The sequence below is a fragment of the Capra hircus genome, chromosome 10, assembly GCF_001704415.2.
Source record: "Capra hircus breed San Clemente chromosome 10, ASM170441v1, whole genome shotgun sequence".
NCBI classification, from domain to species: Eukaryota; Metazoa; Chordata; class Mammalia; order Artiodactyla; family Bovidae; genus Capra; species Capra hircus.
Window position 1 is genome coordinate 79249465 of NC_030817.1, and position 24704 is coordinate 79274168.

Consider the following 24704-nt stretch of genomic DNA (forward strand, 5'->3'; position numbering starts at 1 on the left):
GGAATAGAAGAAAACAGATCATTTTCATTGGGCACAAATAATATCAGGCTTTGGGGGAAAAAAAAAAAAGTGACAGGCTCTCGTACTGATTTATAATGTACTAGTCAATTTCCAAAGAGCATATGCTACATAACACATGCAGAAGGGATAGAAGAGAACAGACTACCAAAAAGAAATTAAGGGAACCAGGTTAGAGAACTTCCCCCTCCAATTTATCCTACACATTAACACCAATTTTAAGTCTCTTCTTCACTCAAATCTAAAAAAATTTTTAAATGTTTTAAATGCTTAGATGCATTCCTATTACTTACAGGATAAAATTCCTTAGTCTAGCCCTCAAAGTTCTAGCACCCAGAACTACCTAATCCTTCCACATAATCACCTCCAATTCCCTTTCTCAGCCAAACTGACCTCCTCCCTTCTCTTCCAATAGATAGAACAACTTCGGGAAGTTAGAAACCCCAGCACAATAAACAGACACAAGGTAGTGGTGGATTTAGTAAGGTCAAAGGTGTCAAAAGAAATGCAAACAAAAATAGACAAATGGGACCGAATTAAACTTAAAAACACTTGCACAGAAAATGAAACTATAAACAAAAAGAAAAAAAAAAACCCTCAGAATGGGAGAAAGCAACTGACAAAGGATTAACCTCCAAAATATACAAGCAGTTCATGCAGCTCAATATAAGACAGACAAACAAGCCAATCAAAACATGGGCAGAAGACCTAAACAGATAGTTCTCCAAAGACGCATCAGTTCAGTTCAGTTGATCAGTCATATCCAACTCTTTGGGACCCCACGGACTGCAGCACACCAGGCCTCCCTGTCCATCACCAACTCCCAGAGTTTACTCAAACTCATGTCCATTGAGTCGGTGTTGCCATCCAACCATCTCACTCTCTGTCATCCCCTTCTCCTCCCACCTTCAATCTTTCCCAGCATCAGGGTCTTTTCCAGTGAGTCAGTTCTTCAAAGCATGTGGCCAAAGCACTGGAGTTTCAGCTTCAGCATCAGTCCTTCCAATGAACACCCAGGACTGACTTCCTTTAGGATGGACTGGCTGGATCTCCTTCCAGTCCAAGGGACCCTCAAGAGTCTTCTCCAAAAGCATCAATTCTTCAGCACTAAGCTTTCTTTATAGTCCAACTCCCACATCCATACATGACTACTGGAAAAACCATAGCTTTGACTAAATGGACCTTTGTTGGTAAAGTAATGTCTCTGCTTTTTAATATACTGTCTAGGTTGGTCATAACTTTTCTTCCGAGGAGCAAGCGCCTTTTAATTTCATGGCTGCAATCACCATATGCAGTGATTTTTGGAGCCCAGAAAAATAAAGTCTGACACTGTTTACACTGTTTCCTCACCTATTTCCCATGAACTGATGGGACCAGATGCATGATCTTAGTTTTCTGAATGTTGAGCTTTAAGCCAACTTTTTCACTCTCCTCTTGCACTTTCATCAAGAGGCTTTTTAGTTTTTCTTCACTTTCTGCCATAAGGGTGGTGTCATTTGCATATCTGAGGTTACTGATATTTCTCCTGGCAATCTTGATTCCAGCTTGGGCTTCATCCAGCCCAGCATTTCTCATGATGTACTCTACATAGAAGTTAAATAAGCAGGGTGACAACATACAGCCTTGACGTACTCCTTTTCCTATTTGGAACCAGTCAGTTGTTCCATGTCCAGTTCTAACTGTTGCTTCCTAACCTGCATACAGATTTCTCAAGAGGCAGGTCAGGTAGTCTGGTATTCCCAGCTCTTGAAGAATTTTCCACAGTTTATTGTGATCCACACAGTCAAAGCCTTTGGCATAGTCAATAAAGTAGAAGTAGATGCTCTTCTGGAACTCTCTTGCTTTTTCGATGATCCAGTGGATGTTGGCAATTTGATCTCTGGTTCCTCTGCCTTTTCTAAATCTAGCCAATAAACACATGAAAAGATGCTCAACATGGCTCATTATTAGAGAAATGATCTAAACAAACCAAAACAACAATGAGGTATCACCACCTTACACTGGTCAGAATGGCCACCATCAAAAAATGTATTATACAAACAATAAATGCTGGAGAGGTTATAGAGAAGAGAGAACCCTCTTCCACCGTTGGTGGGACTGTAAACTGAAGCAGCCACTATGGAGAACAGTATTGAGATAAACTAGGAATAAAACTACCGTATAACCCAGGAATCCCACTACTGGGCATACACCCTGAGAAAGCCATAATTCAAAAAGACACATGTACTCCAAATCTCACTGCAGCACTATTTACAATAGTCAGGACATGGAAGGAACCAAGATGTCCATCAACAGATAAATGGATAAAGCAGCTGTACATACATATAATGCAGTATTACTCAGACATAAGAAGGAACAGATGTGAGGGTGCTGAACTGAGGTGGATGTACCTAGAGCTTGTTACACAGAGTGAAGTCAGAAACAAAAAAACAAATATCATATATTGCCACATATATATGGAATCCAGAGAAATGGTACTCATGAACCTATATGCAGGGCAGGAACAGAGAGGCAGACAGAACAGACTTGTGGACACAGCAGAAGAAAAGGGTGGGATGAATTTAGAGTAGCACTGAAACATATACATTACCACGCATGAAACAGATAGCTAGTGGGAGGCTGCTGTGTAACTAAGGGAGCTCAACCCAGTGCAATATGACAACCTAGAGATGGGGGATGGGGTTGTGGAAGTGGGAGGGAGTTTCAAGAGGGAGGGGATACAGGTATCCCTACGGTTGATTCACTCTGTTGTATGGCAGAAACCAACATAACATTGTAAAGCAGTTCTCCTCCAGTTAAAATGTTTTAAAAGAACAAAATTTTAAAAATAAAAAGAAATGCAACCAATACCCTTGCACAGCAACTATAAATTGTCCTGAATCCTTTTTCCTAAAGCAATTTTCATTTCTTAGACCCAATTACCTATTATCCACAACCTATGAAATCACAATCCCCCACAAGAACTCCACTACTCCCTCTCACTAGGCATTTTCTTCAATGACAAGCCATCAACTTCTCATTGGGGAGGAAGTTGGGGAGGGGGGGGTCTGCCAATTCAATTTTAGCCACAGCAGCCTCAAACCCAAAGACTTGGCATAAGGAAAAATAAAATTCTTCTGATTGTATCACACCAATAATAGAATTATGAGAATGAAAGCTGAGTTCAGGATAGTAAAATAATAACTTCAGAGTTGGGTTTTCCATTCTAAAAGTTTACCAACTTCAAAGCTATGTTAAACTTAAGTTAAAGATGAAACGCAGTTTTCCCTGGACCAATATGAAGTGAAGTGGATTACCAGGTTGAGGACCAGAATGAAGGTGTTTCTAGATTTAAGTCCAGCGGCTTTTTGGTGTTAGGTACGACAACCTGAATGAGCCTCAATTTCCCCACTCACAAAAACACAGCAATGCAGATTCCCCTCACAACTTCAGAAGGCGGTGGTCTGATACAGAACCGAGTACTGTGGAAAACAAGTGAAGTGAAGTCGCTCAGTCGTGTCCGACTCTTTGCGACCCCGTGGACGGTAGCCTAACAAGCTCCTCCGTCCATAGGATTTTCCAGGCAAGAGTACTGGAGTGGGTTGCCATTTCCTTCTCCAGATCTTCCCAACCCAGGGGTCGAACCCGGGTCTCCCATATTGCGGGCAGACGCTTTACCGTCTGAGCCACCAGGGAACTGTGTGGAAATAGAAGCACACACCAAAGCAACACATTATTATTGAGATCACTTCTAGAATCATTACCCGCTAGGATGAAGCTCCCCACACAAGAGATGAAGCCCGAGAGGAAGGAATTGAAGGGGAAGGTCCCCACGAGGAGACAATAACCGAATTGCAGCGCTCCGGTCAGCAGTATATACAGGAGGTACGCGTCCAACAACTTCAAACGCTGAGGAGTGGCGCTCAAATACTCTTCTAAAAACCGCGAGATGACCGACAACACAGACGCCGACATGGCTACAGTCGGCTACAAGCTGAATATTCCCGCCGGCCTACCCTCAAACTCCTAACTGAACAGACCACCACACCGGATATAGAGTTGGCGCATGCGCACAGCTAATCTCCAAGCTCCGCCCTCCTCGAGTTGCCACTTTGCGCAGGCGAATAGGCCGGCCAAGGCGCGAAACAAGTAATGCGCAGACGCACAATACGTCTGCTGCCTGAGAACTACAGCCAGAGAAAGCTAGTGCGCCTGCGCAACGGATCTGTCCCAGAGTTGGAGACGTGTCCTCTTTTTGTCCTGTTTCCGCCGGCAGGTTAGTGAAGGCTCACAGTTGCTCTAGCAACAGGGTAGCGTGGGAGGAAGGGGAGGATAGGTTTTTCAGCGGACAGCGTGGCTACCCGAGGGTTCCGGCTTTCTTTGGTTCTTGGGCGTCCTAATTGGATCTGCTTTAAGTCAGTGTCTGGCGCTTCCTGAGTTTCGGTATCCGCTAGGCCCTAAATCTGTTAAGGGCACTAACTGCATATGCCTGTCCCCGATCATTAGAGGAAGTCAAGTTGTCCCGCAGTGAGAACCACCGGAGCCGGTCACTGCGTAGGCATCAGTTTAGACTTGGTTACTGGAGAAGGCAAGTGCGGAGCGAAGGTGGGGGAGCTCGACCTCCGCCCGGCCCTGAACTCGATTTGGGAGCTGACCTCTTGAGTACGCTTAGAAATAAGCGCGGTAAAACCTAGGCCCGCAGGTGTTCATTCAATCAGCAGACATTTATTGGACGCCTCCTCCAGCCCCCATTTTGCTAAATCGTAGGTCGTTATGCTAGATTGTAGGTATCCTCAGGGAAATATTATATAGTCTTAAAAGAGCTGGTGATGGGCAGAGGTGGGGAGAAAGTCCATTAAATTGCATAAAGGTATATGATCAAGTTTGCTGCTGCTACTGCTAAGTCGCTTCAGTCGTGTCCGACTCTGTGCGACCCCATAGACGGCAGCCCACCAGGCTTCCCCGTCCCTGGGATTCTCCAGGCAAGAACACTGGAGTGGGTTCCCATTTCCTTCTCCAGTGCGTGAAAGTGAAGTCGCTGAGTCATGTCCGACACTTAGCGACCCCATGGACTGTTAGCCAACCAGGCTCCTCCGTCCATGGGATTTTCCAGGCAAGAGTACTGGAGTGGGGTGCCATTGCCTTCTCCGATGATCAAGTTTAGCAGCCTTCTGTTCCCAAGCTATCATCTTGAACCTGTCGAACTCTCCCAGAATGACATCTCTGAAAGGCCTGTAAGAGCATTGCCTGGTGCCTAGTTCAAACCCTACTTGCTCCAACTTATTTTGCAGAGGAAACTAAAAAGTTTGAGGGTTTGTATTCTAACAAATGAGATTAACTATTCATATCTAGCATTTTAACTTTTTTTGAAAAATAAGATATACCTTAATTTCTGGCATTTTCTGCGTTTTAATTTCATATGAATCTGACCTTCCAGACCTAGTCTTTCTCCCTGAGCTACAAGTAGTACATGAACCAGATATTTTTACAGCTTACATTTAACTTTGAACTATCCTAGGCATTCAAGCAAAATTCCTAAAACAGCAAGTTTCCTTCATTCATTTTCACTTTTTATTTGTGTTTAAACTGGAACCAAATGAGCATCACAAATGTACTGATTAACAGTCGTGAGCAAAACCTTGCTTAGTTCTAGAAAGAAGAGATGTAATCCATGTCCTCAAAAAACTTTACAATCTATTTGAAGCTATATTCATATTCACACTCATGGAGATTTACACTGTTATCAGAACTTCAACCTAAACTCTCTAATGTTGCTGAGAAAAAAGTGCATAACCATGCCAGTTCTGAATTTCAATATAAGGCAAGAAGCCTCAGTTTCTCTGTCAAGTTGAAACTTTCTCCCTGCCTCATCAGTAAATAGGACAGAAGCTTCCTCACCAGTATTCAGCTTCAAACTTTAAAGACTAGGTGGATGCTGTTTAATCATTTAGGAGTGGGTTCCTGAGGGGAATCATCTGGGCTCCTTCCAGTAGTCTCTCCCTTTTGTTTTGTCTACCTTTGATCCTTGTCTACTATCATCATTAGCATCGCCACAGGAACTCCCAAAGGGGAAAAGCAGAAGAGATGAAAAACATCCAATTCACTCACTGAATACATCCTTTTCTAAGATCTGCAAAGTCAAACACCGATAAAATGAACTAAAGCTTTCTGGACTACTTAAAACAGCAAGTAGTCTTCTGTGTTCAGTTTATGATTCTGTTAGGGGAAGCACACTGATTGAAACTGCCCACCCTGGCCAGTCACCATAGTAACTATTTGCATGAGTTGTTTTATGACAGGAGATCCTGATAAGGAATACAGAAATAATAAGCCACCACCAACCGGAAGAGTTCGGGAAAGGTCGAAAGGAGACACAGCGTGTCCGTCCACTTCCCAGAATCCCTCACGCTAGCATCCATCTTGGGTGAGCGATGATTCGTGCACCACCAGGAAAGATTCTGAATTAGAATGACTGGCCAAAGACCACCGGGAAACTAATCCCATCGAAACAGAGCAGTTCTCCTGGGTTCCCTTACCCTACTGCTCTCCACCTGGGTGCCCTTTCCCAATAAAATCTCTTGCTTTGTCAGCACATGTGTCTCCTCAGACAATTCATTTCCGAGTGTTAGACAAGAGCCCAGTTTTGGGCCCTGGAAGGGGTCCCCCTTCCTGCAACAGTTCTATAATCATTGAAACATGTTTTTGACTGATCTCTCAATGGGAAATTAATGCTAGTGTTAGTTTCAATATTTTAAATCAGAATCTCTGTAAAAAGTCACATCCTGAGTAGTGGACATAATCAAGAGTCAGACAATCCTGGATTTGAGCCTTGATTCTGCTGTTTTGCTGTTGTTTAGTCACTAAGTCATGTCAGACTCTTTGCGACCCCATGGACTATAGCCTGCCAGGCTCCTCTGTCCTTGGGATTTCCCAGACAGAAATACTGGAGTGGGTTGCCATTTCTTTCTCCAGAAAATCTTCCAGACCCAGGGCTCAAACCCATGTGTCCTGCATTGGCAGGCAGATTCTTTACCACTGAGCCACCAGGGAAGCTCCGCTATTGATTGGTTCTCTAACCCAGAACAAGTTAGCCTGACAGCCTCATTTTCCTCTTGTTCAAGATGGAAAGAACAATACCTGAATTGTTGACTGAAGTAAAAATGCACAATGTGAGAGCTGTGAGTTTCAGTTTTATTTGGGGATTTGCTGAGGACTACAGCCCAAGAGACTGTCTCAGGTAGCTCTGAGGAACTGCTCTGAAGAGGTAGGGGAGAGGTGATCATGTCTTTGTGGAGAAGGGAGTAGGTAAGTGCTGGCAAGCACATCTTGGTAGAGGGCTACTGCTAGTCACAAGGCACAGATATCTTAGTTAATGATTTTAGTGCTTTTCTAAGTATGGACAAATGCCAGAAGTTGTGTTGCAGGAAAATGGGGCATGAGAGGATGGTCACTTCCCAAGTCTTGGCAAGACCCCGGGATAAGCCACAAAGTGAGGGTCCTTGACTTCCTATAGGAAATAATTCAAGAACTAGATGAAGGAGAGTGAGAGCAGGTTTACTGAGGGGGTTACATCCTCCATAGCGTGTGGGCCATCTCAGGAGAGAAGCCCCATGGTTGTTAGTTTTTATAGGTTGGGTAATTTCATAGGCTAACAAGTGGGAAGGTTATTCCAACTATTTGGGGAAAGGAGTGGGGGTTTCTAGAAATTGGGTTACCACTCACTGGGGCTTTTATGGCCAGTCTCAGAACTGTCATGGTGCCTGCATGTATGTCATTGAGCATGCACATGTATTACAGTGTGCTTATAATGAGGCTCAAGGGCTATTGGAATTTGAATCTCCCACCATCTTGGGCCTACTTGGTTCTAAATGGTATTTGTCCTATCCTCTGTTTGTTTTATTTGGGGGGGGGGGAGGGGGACGGACGGCAGGCCACACAGCTTGTGGAATCTTAATTCCTCCATCAGGGATTGAACCTGGGCACCTGCAGTGAAAGCACCAAGTTCTAACCAATGGACCACCAGGAAATTCCCCTGTGTATCATTATTTTAATGGTTGTGCCCTGCCTCCTTCCCTCCTGTCTCAACTGGATTCAAATTTTCTCCTGAAAATATCCATCTGAAGGCCTGTTCTGCCAGTTTTCCCAAAGCACAGAGTGCCTCATTCCTGATCTCTGCCCTCAACTCCTTTCAGAGTGTGTTGAAGGTCAGCCACCACAGTGACTAATGACTCAATCCTTTTAGAGATACATGACAAGCGTGACATTCTTTAGTTCAAAGGTTGTGGGGATTAAATGACATAATGTTAACAGTAACTAACACAGCACTTGACACACAGTAAATATTAAGGAAATGTTTGTTCTTATTAACTATGGTTAACCCAGGTAATTAACTATGTCTGCTTTGTTATTTCTCTGAATAATTACAAGTTGGGCAAAGCACAGAGCCCCAATATTTGGGCATGCAAAATAATGGGTACTGGAGGAACTGCAACTCTTATGGCTTTCAGAGGACAAGTCAAATTTTTAAGGTGAAGCTGAAATCAGTGTAGAACTTAGACCTTTTGTTACTAAAACACTGTTAGAGAAGAAAAACCATTTCCCTCTACTCAGATTCATTGGGCCTATAATTAGACTGACGAAAGACAGATTAACAAGAGGAAAACCAACATGTTTCTTAACATATGCATTGCACATGCACAGGGAACAGTCAGTTAGTAGTGACTCAAAAGGGTGGTCAGAACTTGGGCTTATATAATGTTAAAAAGCAAAATTCAGCTCAGCAAATGTAAAGATTTTATTGGCTTTATTCAATAATTTATGAGTCAGGCAGCATCCAACCAACAGATATAAAGGTGCTCTGAGGAGTTATCTAAAATAAGAGACTTTTATAGGCAGGAAGGAGACAGAACAGTTAATTATACTAGACAAAAATCAGATTAGTTACAGCAAGGTCATTTTCCTTTAGGGGATGAAGTAAAGGGAAGTGAAGTTGCTCAGTCGTGTCCAACTCTTCGCGACCCCATGGACTATAGCCTACCAGGCTCCTCCATCCATGGGATTTTCCAGGCAAGAGTACTGGAGTGGGGTGCCATTTCCTTCTCCAGAGGATCTTCCTGACCCAGGGATCAAACCCAGGTCTCCCGCATTGTAGGCAGACGCTTTACTGTCTGAACCACCAGGGAAATCCTTTTAGGGGATGGCAGGGATCTATCAGGCAGATTACCTAATAGTACAACAAGCTACTCCAGTATTCTTGTCTTGTTTTTAACAGTAGTATCTTAACCCAAGAAAGCAATAAACTTTTAGAGAAGTAACAAGACAGAGGAAAACGACTTTGAGTTTAGATATTCAAAGCAAGTTGTGAGTAAATATATGAAGTTGAGCAAGTACACATATGAAGCATTAATGAAAAATAAGGGCTAGTTAGTCAAGTTTGTTGTGTAGATTCCTCTGGTGCCCTCTCTGGGCTCATAAGGTCAAGAGTTTTCTGTCCTTCCTAGTAGAGAGAGGAGCAGGAACACCTTTCTGTCCTGCTTTTAGGCAAATAAGAGGAGGGCAGAGATCCTTTATTTTTAATTATTTATTTTTGGTTTTGGCTGTGCTAGGTCTTCTTTGCTGCTCTCAGGCTTTCTCTAGTTGTGGTGAACCGGGGCTCCTCTCTAGTTGTGGTGCATGAACTTCTTATTAAGGTTGCTTCTCTTGTTGTGGAGCAGAGGCTTTAGGCATTCAGACTTCAGTGGTTATGGCATGTGGGCTCAGTAGCTGTGGAGCACGGGCTTAGTTGCCCAGCAGCCTGCAGAATCTTCCTGGATCAGGGATCGAACCCGTGTCCCCTGCATTGGCAGGCAATTCTTAACACTGGACCACCAGGGAAGTCCAGAACTTTTCTTATATCTGCGTCTTCTCAGTTGCCTTCAGCTCAAAATAATGCTATACTAAAGTGGCATAGTTTGAGGTGGCATATTCTGCTACCCTTAAACACTCAACATTATAAAACAATGGGAAAGTGGAAGGTCAAGAAGGTCCCCTGATAAACAAAAGCCATGAGTGTACAGTGTATCTCACTATGGTAAGAAATGACATTCTTTATCAAAAGAAACACATATCTTCATAAAAAGAGGACTCTTCTAAAGATAATCTTTGTGTGAAAGTCTGTTTTCCAGTTCTTTTCCCTTTTATTTTCACTTTCTCCTTCAAATCCCTTTTTTTCTTCTCTCTGCTATTGCATGTAATAGCTCCACCCTTTAAACTTTGGCCTAGTGTGGCCAAAACCCCCTTTTTTGTATGACAGTGTGATACAATAAGAAATACATATTTGTTCTTCATCGCCAGGTCTGGCACAGAGCTTTCAACCCTCATTATTTCCTAAGTGGTAAAAGCAATAGGAGCATCTTTTGTTATATTTGTTTTTGTCCCGTTTCTGAAATACCTCCAGAGCAATAAAGGTGGAAGGAATGTCTTTTGTTTTTCATAACAAGCCCCATTCACCACACTGGAGTTTATATTAATGAAGTGACTTTTGGAAAGCCCCTAAGGATGGAGGCTGGATGCCAGGGGAGCCAACCACATGATTCCAAGGTTGGAACTTTCGTTTCCTTCTCAAGGTCCAGTGAGGGGAGAAGGGCTGGAGATTGAATTCAATCACCAGTAGACACTTAGATAATTACTCATGCCTATGTAATGAAGCCTCCATAAAAACTCTAACCAAAGGGGTTCTGAGAACTTATGAGTTGCTGATCACATAGATGCTGGGAGGGTGACACAACCTAAAAGATAAAGGAAGTTATGCCTTTTCCCCTGTATCTCACCCTATGCATCTCTTGCTTATGGCTGTTTCTAAATTGTATCTTTTTATAATAAACCAGTAATCTAGTGTTAGCAAGAATTCAACAAAGCAAATTTTAAAGATCTAACTGCCTTTACTGAACAACTCATAAATCAGGCAGCATCCCAACTTACTAGTAGAGAAGAGCTCCAAAGAGTTACAGAAAGGGAGAGGTTTTTAGAAGCAAAACAAGAAAATCATAAACAAAAAAGATTATTTCAGGACTTCCCTGGTAGTCCAGTGCTTAAGTCTCCATGCTTCCTCTGCAGCAGGGGGCAGAGGTTTGATCCCTGGTCAGGGAACTAAGATCCTGCTTGCCTTTCAGCACAGTCAAAAAAGCAATACATAAATAAAAATTATTTCAGGTTTAGATAACCTACCTATGGGAGACAGAATGCGTCTTTGTGACATATCACCTAACCTTTCTTTGGAGGATGGAAAGCGTCTCATTGGTCCTGACCAGAAAATTCTGCACTGTCTAATTAGAAATTGGTTTTAGCACAAGTGACTCCATCTTGGACCAGTTGTATTTTTTTTGCTTGGTTGGTTTTTGTTTGTTTTCTTTTTGTTTTTTAGTTCCCTAACCAAGGACTGAACCCACATCTTTGGCAATGAAAGCACGAAGTCCTAACCACTGAACTACCAGGGAATTCCCTGTTGTTTCTTCTTTAACATTAGTAAGTAAATTGTTTTCCTGGGGTCTGTGAACCATTGCAGTAAGTTATCAAACCTTAGGAGGGGTTCTTGGGAACCTCCAAGTTATAGCTGGTAATCAGAGGCACAGGTAAAACCTGAACTTGAGATTGGCATCTAAAGTAGAAGGAGGGGAGAGTCTTGTGGGACTGAGTCCTTAACCTGTGGCATCTGCACTAAGTCAGGGCCGTCAGTGCCAGAACTGAGTAATATTAGGAACACCGAGTTGGTGTCGACCAAGAACTGGGAAAATGCCTCATACGGGAAAATCCACACATCTGGTATCAGAAGTGTTGTTGAGTACAGAAAAAGGAATCTTCTTTTCTTTTACTTTGTTTTCTAATATAATAAATAGGTTATTATTTTCTTTAAAAAAAAAAAGTGTTGAGGAATCTCATTACAAACAGCACAAAGTCAAATTTCTCAAGTATCAAGTGTCTGATCTAAGCCCTAGTACAGCAGCAAATAGCTTCAGTAAGCCCATATCACTTCATCCTAACATAACTGTCCTTGTAGTCCCTGATGGAACAGAATAACTTTATAGTCTCCTTTCATTTTCTTCCCTTCTAGTCTTAGGGAATCCCATAAAGAAAACTCAATCTTGCTTCCTCCCTGACACCCATAAGAGAGTTTACCATATTGTCCTTTCCAAGGGCCAAACACTCTCCATAACATGGGACTGAAATCATCACTGCTTGAGCAACACTGTCCAATAGAATTTTCTGTGATGGTAAAAAAGCCTCTGTGCCATGCAATGTATGGTAGACACATGGAGATCAAATTGCCAACATCTGCTGGATCATTGAAAAAGCAAGAGAGTTCCAGAAAAACATCTATTTCTGCTTTATTGACTATGCCAAAGCCTTTGACTGTGTGGATCACAATAAACTGTGGAAAATTCTTCAAGAGATGGGAATACCAGACTACCTGACCTGCCTCTTGAGAAACCTATATGCAGGTCAGGAAGCAACAGTTAGAACTGGACATGGAACAACAGACTGGTTCCAAATAGGAAAAGGAGTACATCAAGACTGTATATTGTCACCCTGCTTATTTAACTTCTATGCAGAGTACATCATGAGAAATGCTGGGCTGGAAGAAGCACAAGCTGGAATCAAGATTGCTGGGAGAAATATCAGTAACCTCAGATATGCAGATGACACCACCCTGATGGCAGAAAGTGAAGAAAAACTAAAAAGCCTCTTGATGAAAGTGAAAGTGGAGAGTGAAAAAGTTGGCTTAAAGCTCAACATTCAGAAAACGAAGATCATGGCATCTGGTCCCATCACTTCGTGGGAAATAGATGGGGAAACAGTGGAAACAGTGTCAGACTTTATTTTTTCGGGCTCCAAAATCACTGCAGATGGTGACTGCAGCCATAAAATTAAAAGATGCTTACTCCTTGGAAGAAAAGCTATGACCAACCTAGATAGCATATTCAAAAGCAGAGACATTACTTTGCCAACAAAGGTCCATCTAGTCAAAGCTATGGTTTTTCCAGTAGTCGTGTATGGATGTGAGAGTTGGACTGTGAAGAAAGCTGAGCGTCGAAGAATTGATGCTTTTGAACTGTGGTGTTAGAGAAGACTCTTGAGAGTCCCTTGGACTGCAAGGAGATCCAACCAGTCCATTCTGAAGGAGATTAGCCCTGGGATTTCTTTGGAAGGAATGATGCTAAAGCTGAAACTTCAGTACTTTGGCCACCTCATGTGAAGAGTTGACACATTGGAAAAGACTCTGATGCTGGGAGGGATTGGGAGCAGGAGGAGAAGGGGATGACAGAGGATGAGATGGCTGGATGGCATCACTGACTCCATGGACGTGAGTCTGAGTGAACTCCGGGAGTTGGTGATGGACAGAGAGGCCTGGCGTGCTGCGATTCATGGGGTCGCAAAGAGTCGGACACGACTGAGCGACTGAACTGAACTGAAGACACATGGGGTAGCTGTTGGGTGCTTGAAATGTAGCTAATGTGACTAAGGAACTTTGATTTTTTTATTAATTCAAATCTAAGTAGCCACATGTGGAGAAGGCAATGGCAACCCACTCCAGTATCTTGCCTGGAAAATCCCAGGGACGGCGGAGCCTGATGGGCTGCCGTCTCTGTCACACAGAGTCGGACATGACTGACGCGACTTAGCAGCAGCAGCAGCAGCAAGTAGCCACATGTGGCTAATGGCTATCATATTGGAGAGAGCAACTTTAGAGCTATTTTACTCACTTTCTTTGTTTAATCTGAGGGTCAGACCTTATTCATAGTTCATTCAAAAGGCAATGATACCCATTTGAAACCAAAGAACAATCTATCTGTGGCAGGCATAAGCTATCAGGTCATCAGTTCCACCTATTTCTGGAAAATTTAATGTGATTTACAGGCACAGGAAAGAGGGTTTGTTAAAAATTAGTTTCCCATTCATAAAGATCATATTCATACTTTAATCATACATAAACCATACATTATATCACATATGTTAGAGGTAAAAGATACACTTGTACACAATGTATTTTGGGGCTTCCTTGGTGGCTCAGAGGTTAAAGCGTCTGCCTGCAATATGGGAGACCTGGGTTCGATCCCTGGGTCAGGAAGATTCCCCTGGAGAAGGAAATGGCAACCCACTCCAGTATTCTTGCCTGGAGAATCCCATGGACGGAGGAGCCTGGTGGGCTACAGTCCACAGGGTCGCAAAGAGTCGGACACGACTGAGCGACTTCATTTTCACTTTCAGGGAGAAACAAGTACCTTGTGTTTCTCCCCCAGAGGCCTGCCTAGAGCTATACTTCTAACAGATCCAGCCTAACCCTGAGATATCTCAACTCTGGGGATGAAACCAAGCAGAGCCCTGTAGTACCCTCCCTGGTACAAAAGCTCCTCTGTGTCCCCCTGTTTCTTGTTTGTAGAAGAAGGCTTTGTGGCTTCCCTGGGGGCTCAGTGGTAAAGAATCCGCCTGTCAAGGCAGGAGACATGGGTTTGATCCCTGATCTGGGAAGAGCCCACATGTCCTTGAACCACAGCTCTTGAGGCCATGCTCTAGGGCCCTGGAACTGCAACTACGGAGCCCATGAGCTACAACTACTGAAGCCAGCAAGCCCAGAGCTTATGCTTCACAACAAGAGAAGCCATGGCAATGAGAAGTCCGTTCACTGCAACGAAGGGTAGCCCCAACTAGAGAAAAGTCCAAGCAGCAAGGAAGACCCAGCACAGCCAAAAATAAATAAATAAATAAAATTATTTTTTAGAAAAAGTCTTTGGTCTCCTAGGCCTTCCCTGAGTGCCAAAGAGCAGACCCAAGCGGTTACTAATTAGGGAGATGAGGGAACACAGAAACAAAGGACAGGCAGTCAAGAAACAATTTAAAGCAGCCCTGGTTCCTCCCCAAAGAACATACATAACGATCTGACATTTGTGTTTGAGGTGTTCTGCAGGAACTAATGCCCCCAATCCAGGGGGAGGATGGTGACTACATGCTGAACACAAGCTCATAGACCCAGACTGGTTGGAACCAGAAGGCTGATGATTAAAATTCCTGAAACCTCACCCTGTTAGCTCACCACCAACCAATCAGAAGAAAGTCATGCACCTTGTAACCCTCACCTCAAATGTTGCCTTTAAGAATGTATGTATATGTATAACTGAATCACTTTGCTGTACAGAAGAAATCAGTGCAACATTGTAAATCAATTATACTTCTATTTAAAAAAAAAAGTGAAGTCGCTCAGTCGTGTCTGACTCTTTGCAACCCCATGGACTGTAGCCCACCACACTCCTCCATCCATGGGATTTTCCAGGCAAGAGTACTGGAGTGGTTTGCCATTTCCTTCTCCAGAGGATCTTCCCAACCCAGGGATCGAACCTGGGTCTCCCGCATGGTAGGCAGATGCTTTACTGTCTGAGCCACCAGGGAAGGCACAATATCTATTAAAATATATTGATTTTTAAATTTTTTAATAAGTTTTTTTTAGAAGAATAAATAATAACCCTTCCGTGAAAGCCTTCAGGGAGTTCAGGTCTTCTGAGCAGAAGCCACTTGTACTTCTGGCTGGGGGCCTATAATAACCACTATACTTTCCTTCACTACAACCCAGTGTCAACAAATTAGCTTTGCTGCGCAGCGAGTGGACATGAGTTCAGAAATAGGGACATCTTAAGAGATCTCTTAACTTTAGTTATAAAAGGCATTTTCCATATGTTCATGTTTCCTACTCATGAGCAGCCTCTACAGTAGAGCTGATTTGGCACACAAAGACAAAATACAAACACCTCTGCACTGCCTCAAAAGATGAGGTCTAGAGAGATCTAATATAAGTTCCAGCCAGGTCATCAGTTGAATTCAGTTCAGTCGCTCAGTTGTGTCTGACTCTTTGAGACCCCATGGCCTACAGCACACCAGGCCTCCCTGTCCATCACCAACTCCCAGAGCTTACTCAAACTCATGTCTATTGAGTCAGTGATGCCATCCAACCATCTCATCCTCTGTCATCTTCTTCTCCTCCCACCTTCAATCTTTCCTAGCATCAGGGTCTTTTCAAATGAATCAGTTGTTCACATCAAGTGGCATTTCAGCTTCAGCATCAGTCTGTCCAGTGAACACCCAGGACTGATCTCCTTTAGGATGAACTGGTTGGATCTCCTTGCAGTCCAAGGGACTCTCAAGAGTCTTCTCCAACACCACAGTTCAAAAACATCAATTCTTCTGTGCTCAGCCAAGTCTGCTTACCCTGAAAAATTCTACATCTTACAGGTTTTCTGAAAAAATGGGAGATTCTGTTAACCTGTCTAACAGTGATGTAGCCTGGAATATCCTGTATGGTACAGCTTCCAAAAGCCCTTGACAATGTCAATCAGAGAAAAATTGCACAAGCTAAAAGTTGAGAGTTAAGTTTTATTTGGGGACCTTACTGAGGACTATAACCCAGAAGACAGCCTCTCAGACTGCTTTGAGGAACTGCTCCCAAAAGGTAAGGGAGGAGCCAGGATATATTGCAGTTTTTGCTGGGGATGGGGGATGGGGGTGGGGGTGTCAGGGGTGGAGACATATAGTAGAACATGAAAATCACAAAAACCAGACATCTCAAGTTAGTGATTTTAGTCCTTGACTACCTATAAGAATTAGCCCTTAGATATGCATCTTAACTATCTAGGACAGACAGTTTCCTATTTATCTCCACCCTGAATTCCCTTCAGGGCACACCATGGCAGGGTGGGCTGAGTCGGCGGCCAGCAGTTGCTCTGGCTTATGCCCTGATGGCAGGCAACATTCATTGTTTACTGGAACGGCAGGAAACAATCTGTGTTTATTGGAATTATATGCAACATTCCTTTTTCATAACACTTAGCACCTTGGTTTTTTTTGTGTGTGTTTTTTATAATTAATTAATTTGGCTGCATCAGGTTCCAGTTGCGTCATGCAGGATCTTTTGTTGCAACGAAGAGTCTTAGCCACTGGACTACCAGGAAAGTCCCTGTTTCTTTACTTTTGATAATGGTGTTCTTAGTGCTTAACATAATGCTAGGCTTTGAATAGGTATGTTAATAATAATAGTAACTTTTTAGCATAAACAAATGTACTAAATGTTTGAATTATCTTGGTTAATTCTTACAACAAGATAGGAGACAGAGGGAGAAAATTTAGAGATGCTATATAATTTACTCACAATCATGTAGCAGATAAGCTGCAAAGCCAAAATTGCACCCAGAATTCTGACCCTAGAAACTATCTTCTAATTTCCAATGAGTCCTACTGAACTTTAGCATCTGAAGTGCTTCCTAAAAATGCAGCTATTAGCATCAAACCAAACTTAATGAATTAGAATCTCAGAGGGTAGGGTTTTAGAAACTTTTTTTTTCTTGGCTGCACCTCACAGGCATGTGGGATCTTAGTTTCCCAACCAGGGTTCAAACCCTGCATTGGAAGCATGGACTTAACCACTGGACTGCCAGGGAAGTCCTGGAAACCTTAATTTTTAAACAAGCCCACCAGATGGTGGTCATGCACCCTGAGGTTTAGGACCACTCTGTGGTAAGAACGAGTGACAAGACAGGTCCTCTTTTGTTAGTACTACTTTGCCCCACACCTTGCAAATTCCCAGACCCCTAAGCTCTAAAAATGCCCATTCTCTTTTTTAAATTAATTTTTATTGGAGTGTGAAAGTGAAAGTTGCTCAGTTCTGTTCTACTCTTTGCTTGATCCCATGGACTATACAGTCCATGGAATTCTCCAGGCCAGAATACTGGAGTGGGGAGCCTTTCCCTCCTGCTTTACAATGTTGCGTTAGTTTCTATTGGACAGCAAAGAGAACCAGCTATACGTATACATATATACCCTCTTTTTTGGATTTCCTTCTCACTTAGGTCACCACAGAGCACTAAGTTCCTTGAGCTATACAGTAGGTTCTCATTAGTTAACCTATCTCATACATAGTATCAATAGTGTATTAAATACCCATTCTCTTGAACTTCCTGCCCTTATAATGATAATCAGATCAATTTAACACTGTTACATGAAAGAAGAAATCTGACTCTCCTGAGTCCAGCAGAAAGCCTAAAAAACAAACCAAAAAAACCCACCTTGACAAACCCTACCATCAGTATTCTCCCACCCTCCCCTAGTTCTAGTCTGGTTTTAACCTTATCAAGAGGATGCCCGCTCCAGGGACATCAGGCCTTGTTATCCAGTTCAGGTAAGTTCTGGAGCCAGCCAGCCTTAAGATTTGGCTAACCTGCTAAGCAAACCAATCAGGACCTCTCTCCTCCTCACCACCTCCCTCCACCCCCATTCCAGCTACTTAAAACTGACCCAGGTTTACAGGTTAGTCCTTCAGCTTCCCTCCTGGGGGGATGGGAGGCAGGGATCGTCCAAACTGATGGAGACCTGGGGTTGAGCCACCTTGTTCCTGAGAACGAGGCTGGGGCCAAAGACGTCCCTGGGGCTGAGGAACGTTCATCTCGGCAGGCGTAGCTTAAGTTTGGGGTGGCCAGATAAAGTACAGGATGCTCAGTTATGTCCCAAATATTGCACAGGACAGACTTACTCTAAAAAAGTAGTTGGTGTTTATCTGAAATTCAACCTTAACTAGGCGTTCTGGTTTTATTTACAAAATCTAGCAGTCTACTCACTCCAGTACTCTTGCTGGAAAATCCCATGGACGGAGGAGCCCGGTAGGCTGCAGTCCAAGGGGTCGCTGAGTCGGGCAAGACTGAGCGACTTCACTTTCACTTCTCACTTTCATGCATTGGAGAAGGAAATGGCAACCCACTCCAGTGTTCTTGCCTGGAGGATCCCACGGACGGGGGAGCCTGGTGGGCTGCCGTCTATGGGGTCGCACAGAGTCGGACACGACTGAAGCGACTTAGCAGCAGTAGCAGCAGCAGTCCACTTGGGCCACAGCTCCCAAGCCCTTCGTAGGAGCGTTCCACCGTTGGTACTGTATCCACAAACATCTTAAGCATCTGGTTAGAAGGAACGCTAAGGAGAGGACCTGGGAGGCTGCGGTCTGTAATAGGGAAGAGTGTGTGGGAGCGTGCAGGGGTAATTCTGTTACCTTTTAATTATCAGAGAATGGAGGTTTGACGGAGGAACTCGTAATTTCAGTACTACTTACCTCCCTCCCTGTCCCCAAATGTGTGGCCGGACTGCGGTCCTAGCTTAGGAGGAGCTCAGAGACAGCTCACGTGTCCCGGCTGGCCCAGCCTGAGTCCTGCGACCCCGCGTCCCCGGCCGCGGCGCTGGCCACGCCCCACTTTGTTAGCCGACGCTTTTCTGGGTCAGCTGGTGCTGGCGTCAGGTGGAGGGATGGGCTGGCTCAGCTCGACCCGGCAGGGCTTGTTTACTATGGCCGATGATCTGGAGCAGCAGTGAGTTAACCTTGTCTCTTTTCTCTCTCTCCCTCTCTCTCTCGGGGCCGTGAACCTGGGACTGTCTGTGGCTGAGGAACCGTTTTAGACATCCCGCCTTTCCTTTTCAGGTCGGCTTCCGGGGAGGGCTGGGGGCTGCGTTTGCTTGCTTTGCTTTTGCCCAGGAGTTGCGGCCGCGGAGCCGAGGGAGCGATGGAAGATAACGCTTGCCTGCAGCCCAGCGATTCTTACTTTCCACTTTAGTGTCGGCGATCATTCCTCGCTCCCCTCTAGTGCCTGCGCCCTGGGATTAGATTTAGTGGTGATGTCTCAGATCCCTCAAAGCAAGCGTGTGTGGACGCGGGTGCGGGGGTAGCAGCCAGGTCTGCTGCTAGTCTGCGTTTGCTCCCGGACGCGAGTCGGAGGTGTAGGAAGAGCATCGCTTAGCCCCGCAACGCTAAGGCTTGGAAAGCGAAGAGAGGGCTCCCCTGGGCTGGGATTGGTCTGGGTTAATAGGCTTGCAAGTTCCTTTAGCTTTCGCCCGGCGAGACGCTTAGTCGCCAGCAATCCTAGTTGATAGTTTTTAATCATCATTAACAATCTCCTTAATGCTACGGTTTCAGAATTAGAGCGTTTGGATTTTGTTACTGCGATCTCAATGACATCAAGTTTGGGATGCCACCTGTAGGTGGTGTGGCAACCAGTTCACCGTCTGATAGGAACAAGGAAAAGTTGCTTGGAGAATGACTCAGCTTCCACCCAAGCCGGGCTTATACCAGAACTGGGCCTTTCCTGAATCCCGTGTTCCCCCCATTTTGGAGCTGCTTGCAAAACTAATAACGTTATGACAGTAATAGCTTCCCAGGCTTGAAGGAATTGCCAAGGAGAGTGGTACTTTCCAAAATGATGCTTTCAAGAGGAAATTTACAATACCTACAATGACTTAGGGAAACACAGAATATTAGAATTGATATTCAGTCAGTGCAGTTTCTTTTTACAAATGAAGAATCCAGTATCCAAAGAAGTTAGACCCTAGTATCACAGAGGTCTAGAACAGGCTTCTTAGAGCATAGAACCTCTTCCAGCTCACCCATCATCAGGGTAAAGATCCCTTGACCCTAGAGGGATGAGACCACCCCAGTCAGGCTAAGCTCGTGGCTAAGGGGCCACTTTGCTTCTTGTCTCAGTTCCCCACCCCAGGCCTCTGCATCTCCCCAGGGGTACTGAGCAGATAGTGTGCCAGGTGCTATTTCCAGCACTTTACTGGTAGGATTTTCAGTGAAAGAGAGGCGGGATATCTGAGGATCTCTGCAGAGCAGCCCATGATGCTGTTGTTCCTTGGGACAGCATCTCTCCTGAGTGCTGCTTTGGGCAGATACAAGGCCATATGGGGTCCAGATGACATGCTCTGACTTGTCACAGTCTCTGTAGGATGGAGAGAAAGTTTGTCTCCTAAGACCAGCAACATTCTGTGGTCTTGGTGCCCGCACTTCAAGCCTGTAAGGAATTCCAGTGGATCATTTGAAGGGTTCTGAGTCTTTGTAGGATTGAGACCAACAGCGCTCATCTGGCTAAAGCCATTGATGGACGAGTTTCAGTTGCAGCCTCAGTAATTCAAACCTCTTAAGATCTGAGTAACTGAGATTTGCTACTTGGAAAGCACAGAATATGGATAGTTTATGATTTGGCCAGGGGAAAGAACATTTACTGAGAGTGTGTATTGTGCTAGGCATTATTCTGTGCTTTAATGTATTTGATCTTTATGACAACCCTATGAAGTAGATACTATTATTACCTCCCTTTTAAAGATGAGAAAACTCTGACAGAGAAAGGCTAAATAATGTGCTAAGGGCACATTACTGATGAATAGTGATGCCAGGATGAGAACTCTGACCTCTGGCTTTAGGTCACATGTTCTTTCAGAAAGCAGGCAAGTGTAAAACTGGTTGTACATTGATTATCCATGTATGGCCTTAAAAAGCTGAGGCTGGAATGTCCAGAGGAAACACAAGGAGAAACCTGGATTTGACTTTTTTTTTTTTGCCTTGTTTCTCAGCCGTGAAAGCACAAAGTCCCAACCACTGGACCACCAGGAATACCTGAAACCTGGATTTGAGATCCAGGTTCTGGTTCTGCTTCTTTTTCTAACTACATGTATGGCCTCTTTGGGCATCACTTTGCTCATCTGTTAAATTAAGAGACTGGACTAGATTTCTAAGGAACTAGCCTAGTCTAAAATTCTGCACTTCAAATGATGCAGCATGGTACCCGGTGTGTAGCGAGAGGGGATTCGTAGTAGTTGCCCTCATTCCTTCACAAAATGCCCCTGCTTGACTATTCTGATGTTTACAGGCCCCATAGCTGGTAATGTCCATCCTGAAATCCACTTCATCCAGGCAGAGTTCAAGAAAAGAAAAATATGGGATGGAAGAGGAATAACAAAAGTGATTCATTGAGCATCTGTTTTATCCCAGGCACCTTATGAAATTCCTTTCATATCTGGATGCTCAAAGACAGATTATTTATCAGGTCAATACCACTCTGCTCATAAATGACATTACTATGACATAAATCTAGGGTTTTTAAAAAATTACTCTAACACTGGTACTTTCAACCTGTACCCTGCAATGACTTAAAGTCCCCTGGGTGTAAAGTAGAAAACAAGATAGGTTATCTTACCTGTTTTACTGCAAGCCATTGGTGGTGAACTTTCTACTCATATATAATCTGGAAACAGGGCCAGAGGCAACATGTGTCCTATCAGGGAATCAAAACTGAGCTTGAACCCAGGTCTCCCTCCTCTTACTCCCTGCCTATCCCAATACATCATTCAAGGCTGGACTGATTGCCTGAGAGCCCCACTGGCCACTGACACAGTGCTCTGGACTCCCAGGGGCTGGGAAGCAGGCATACACCAACCCTGGTACTCTGCCAGGAGGGCAAGTGGCATGGGAATTTGTCCTACTCTAAAGGAACATACAGTCCTAGGGATGGCAAAGGAAAACTGAAACATTAGTTAAAAGTTGGCTTTTTCCCTCCCCTTGTAACCTCCTTGAACATTATAATAACCAATAACAAAGGGGAGTTGTAAAGCTCAAATGAGATAAAAAATGTGAAAGGGCTTTATAAACTGTAAAGTGCTATACACATAGTATTCTGAATATCTGTTGAAACAAAGGGTATGTTGTTGCTAATAACCATTTACCAGAGAAGCGTAACAGTTTATCAGGCTGCCATGGAATTGCTGACTGCCACAGGGGCAGGTTTCCTGAGCCTGGGAAACACCCTGCACCCTGATAACTCTTTTGTAACTGCCAGCAAGACTGGGGGTATCAGTGTTTGCAATATTGCTAGTGAATGTTTCTGTGTGTTCCTGTCCCAGGCCTCAAGGCTGGCTGAGCAGCTGGCTGCCCACTTGGCGCCCCACTTCCATGTCTCAACTGAAGAATGTAGAAGCCAGGATCCTCCAGTGTAAGTAGAAGGTGGCTTGTGCCACCTCCCTCGGGAGCCCCAGGATACAGGGTCTTCCCAGAGCCTGGCCCACTGAGCCCACTGATTCCTGGTTGACAATGCTCGATGTGGAAGGAAGGGATGTCCATGATTGGAGGGAAGCAATTTGGGCAGAGGATGCACATTCTATGATAGCGGTTCCTTAACATCTCCTGCCCTGTCCATCAGAACAGAAACCATCCAGCAGAAACCATTCTGCCACATCCCACAACTTCACCTCAAACCCTGTGCCAGCTATTAACACACAATGTGTACAAATACACATTCACTTCTTCCTTCTCTTATTCTTTTTCCATCTCCCTTTCTCATCAGACAAACACTTAGATTTACCACCTTCCTAGCCAAGGACCAGCAATCCTATATTCTCTAATAATACTGTTCCTTGTATTGTACCCGATAAGCCACCCCTCCCCTTCATCCAGTTAGCAGAGTAATTGGGTATTCCCACTGGCCAGCTCTCCTGGGCAATGTTCTGTGGGGTCAGGGCATCCCCCTAGGAGCACCAGCAGCCACCAACTCAAACAAGACCCTTGGGCCCCATCTTCCTTTATTTCTCATATGACCTTTCCTGCCCTGCACCTATTGCCCTAGCGATGGCTACCCTCTCTCTTATGGGCCTGAGTAAGTACAGCCACAGAACAGTCAGTTTTCAAGCCTTTGTCTGAAATCCACGTGACTTACCTCAGGTAGCTCTGTTGTGTGACTGCCTTTCACGCCAGCAGAGCAAACACTGCCTACCTCATCTTTCCCTAAGAAGGACCTGGCTTGACCCTCCCAGATACCCTCAGTGAGGACACACTCTCCCTCGGTCAAGCCCCAAGCATATACAGGTACAAGAGTGATGAATGCCAGAGCTCTGTGGGGTCACTTCTACCCTGGACCCAAAGGGAGCCCAAGGAATACAATGGCCCCTCTTAATGCCTACAGATATCTGCAAGGATCTTCCCTGTAGCTCAAATGGTAGAGAATCTGCTTGCAACGCAGGAGACCCGGGTTCGATCCCTGCATCTGGAGGATCCTCTGGAGAAGGGTATGGCAATCCACTCCAGTACTTTTGCCTGGAGAATCCAATGACAGAGGAGCCTGGCAGGCTACAGTTTGTGAGGTGGCAAAGAGTTAGACACGACTGAGCAATTAAGACTACTAACACTAGACATCTACAAATTGTACTTGGAGTTGAACTCTTAGGCTGTATGATCAAACAGTTGTAAAAGGAAAGGTGAGAGAGGCCAGGAAGGGTTTGGGGATGAGAGAGCTGAAAAGTGGGAGCCCAAGCAAAAAGATGACACGGTCAGCACATAGTCTTATCCCTCTGCCCTGGACCCCTTCTCCCCAGGCCTCCAGAACAAGTTCCTGGCTCGATATGTGTCCCTCCCAAACCAGAACAAGATCTGGACAGTGACAGTGAGCCCTGAGCTCAGGGACCGCACGCCCCTGGTGATGGTGCACGGCTTCGGGGGCGGCGTGGGCCTCTGGATCCTCAACATGGATTCACTGAGCACCCGCCGCACGTTGCACACCTTCGATCTGCTAGGCTTCGGGCGAAGCTCGAGGCCGACGTTCCCAAGGGATCCAGAGGGGGCCGAGGACGAGTTTGTGACCTCAATAGAGACGTGGCGGGAGAGCATGGGAATACCCAGTATGATCCTCCTGGGGCACAGTCTGGGAGGATTCCTGGCCACTTCCTACTCGATCAAGTACCCTGACAGGTAAGGAGGAGCCACCTGTCTCCATCACAACAGTGCCTTGCTGGGAATCTTCCATTACTCATTTCCAGTTGTTCTCTTCCTGGGCAACTTAAGGGCTATGGTACCTTCAAGCAAAGAAAACTTGTCTTCTCCCTTTTCC

The 24704-nt window shown here is 44.7% G+C and overlaps 2 protein-coding genes across 5 annotated transcripts in view; one reads left to right on the forward strand and one right to left on the reverse strand.

Annotated features, from left to right (window-relative positions):
• DAD1 (defender against cell death 1) overlaps positions 1 to 4222 on the reverse strand; it is a 22530-nt gene extending 18308 nt beyond the window's left edge. Inside the window, exon 1 of the mRNA XM_005685282.3 lies at positions 3762 to 4222. Within this exon, the coding sequence (XP_005685339.1) occupies positions 3762 to 3972 (211 nt within the window). The 5' untranslated portion in view covers positions 3973 to 4222. The remainder of the gene's footprint in view (positions 1 to 3761) is intronic.
• The window catches only part of ABHD4 (abhydrolase domain containing 4), a 27223-nt gene continuing 6735 nt past the window's right edge, over positions 4217 to 24704 (forward strand). The window contains exons 1-3 of one of the 4 annotated variants that reach the window (XM_005685280.3): positions 4217 to 4273; positions 22729 to 22817; positions 24193 to 24565. In XM_005685280.3, the coding sequence (XP_005685337.1) occupies positions 22778 to 22817; positions 24193 to 24565 (413 nt within the window). In that variant the 5' untranslated portion in view covers positions 4217 to 4273; positions 22729 to 22777. The other 3 variants (XM_005685281.3, XM_005685278.3, XM_005685279.3) reach the window with 3 other exon arrangements.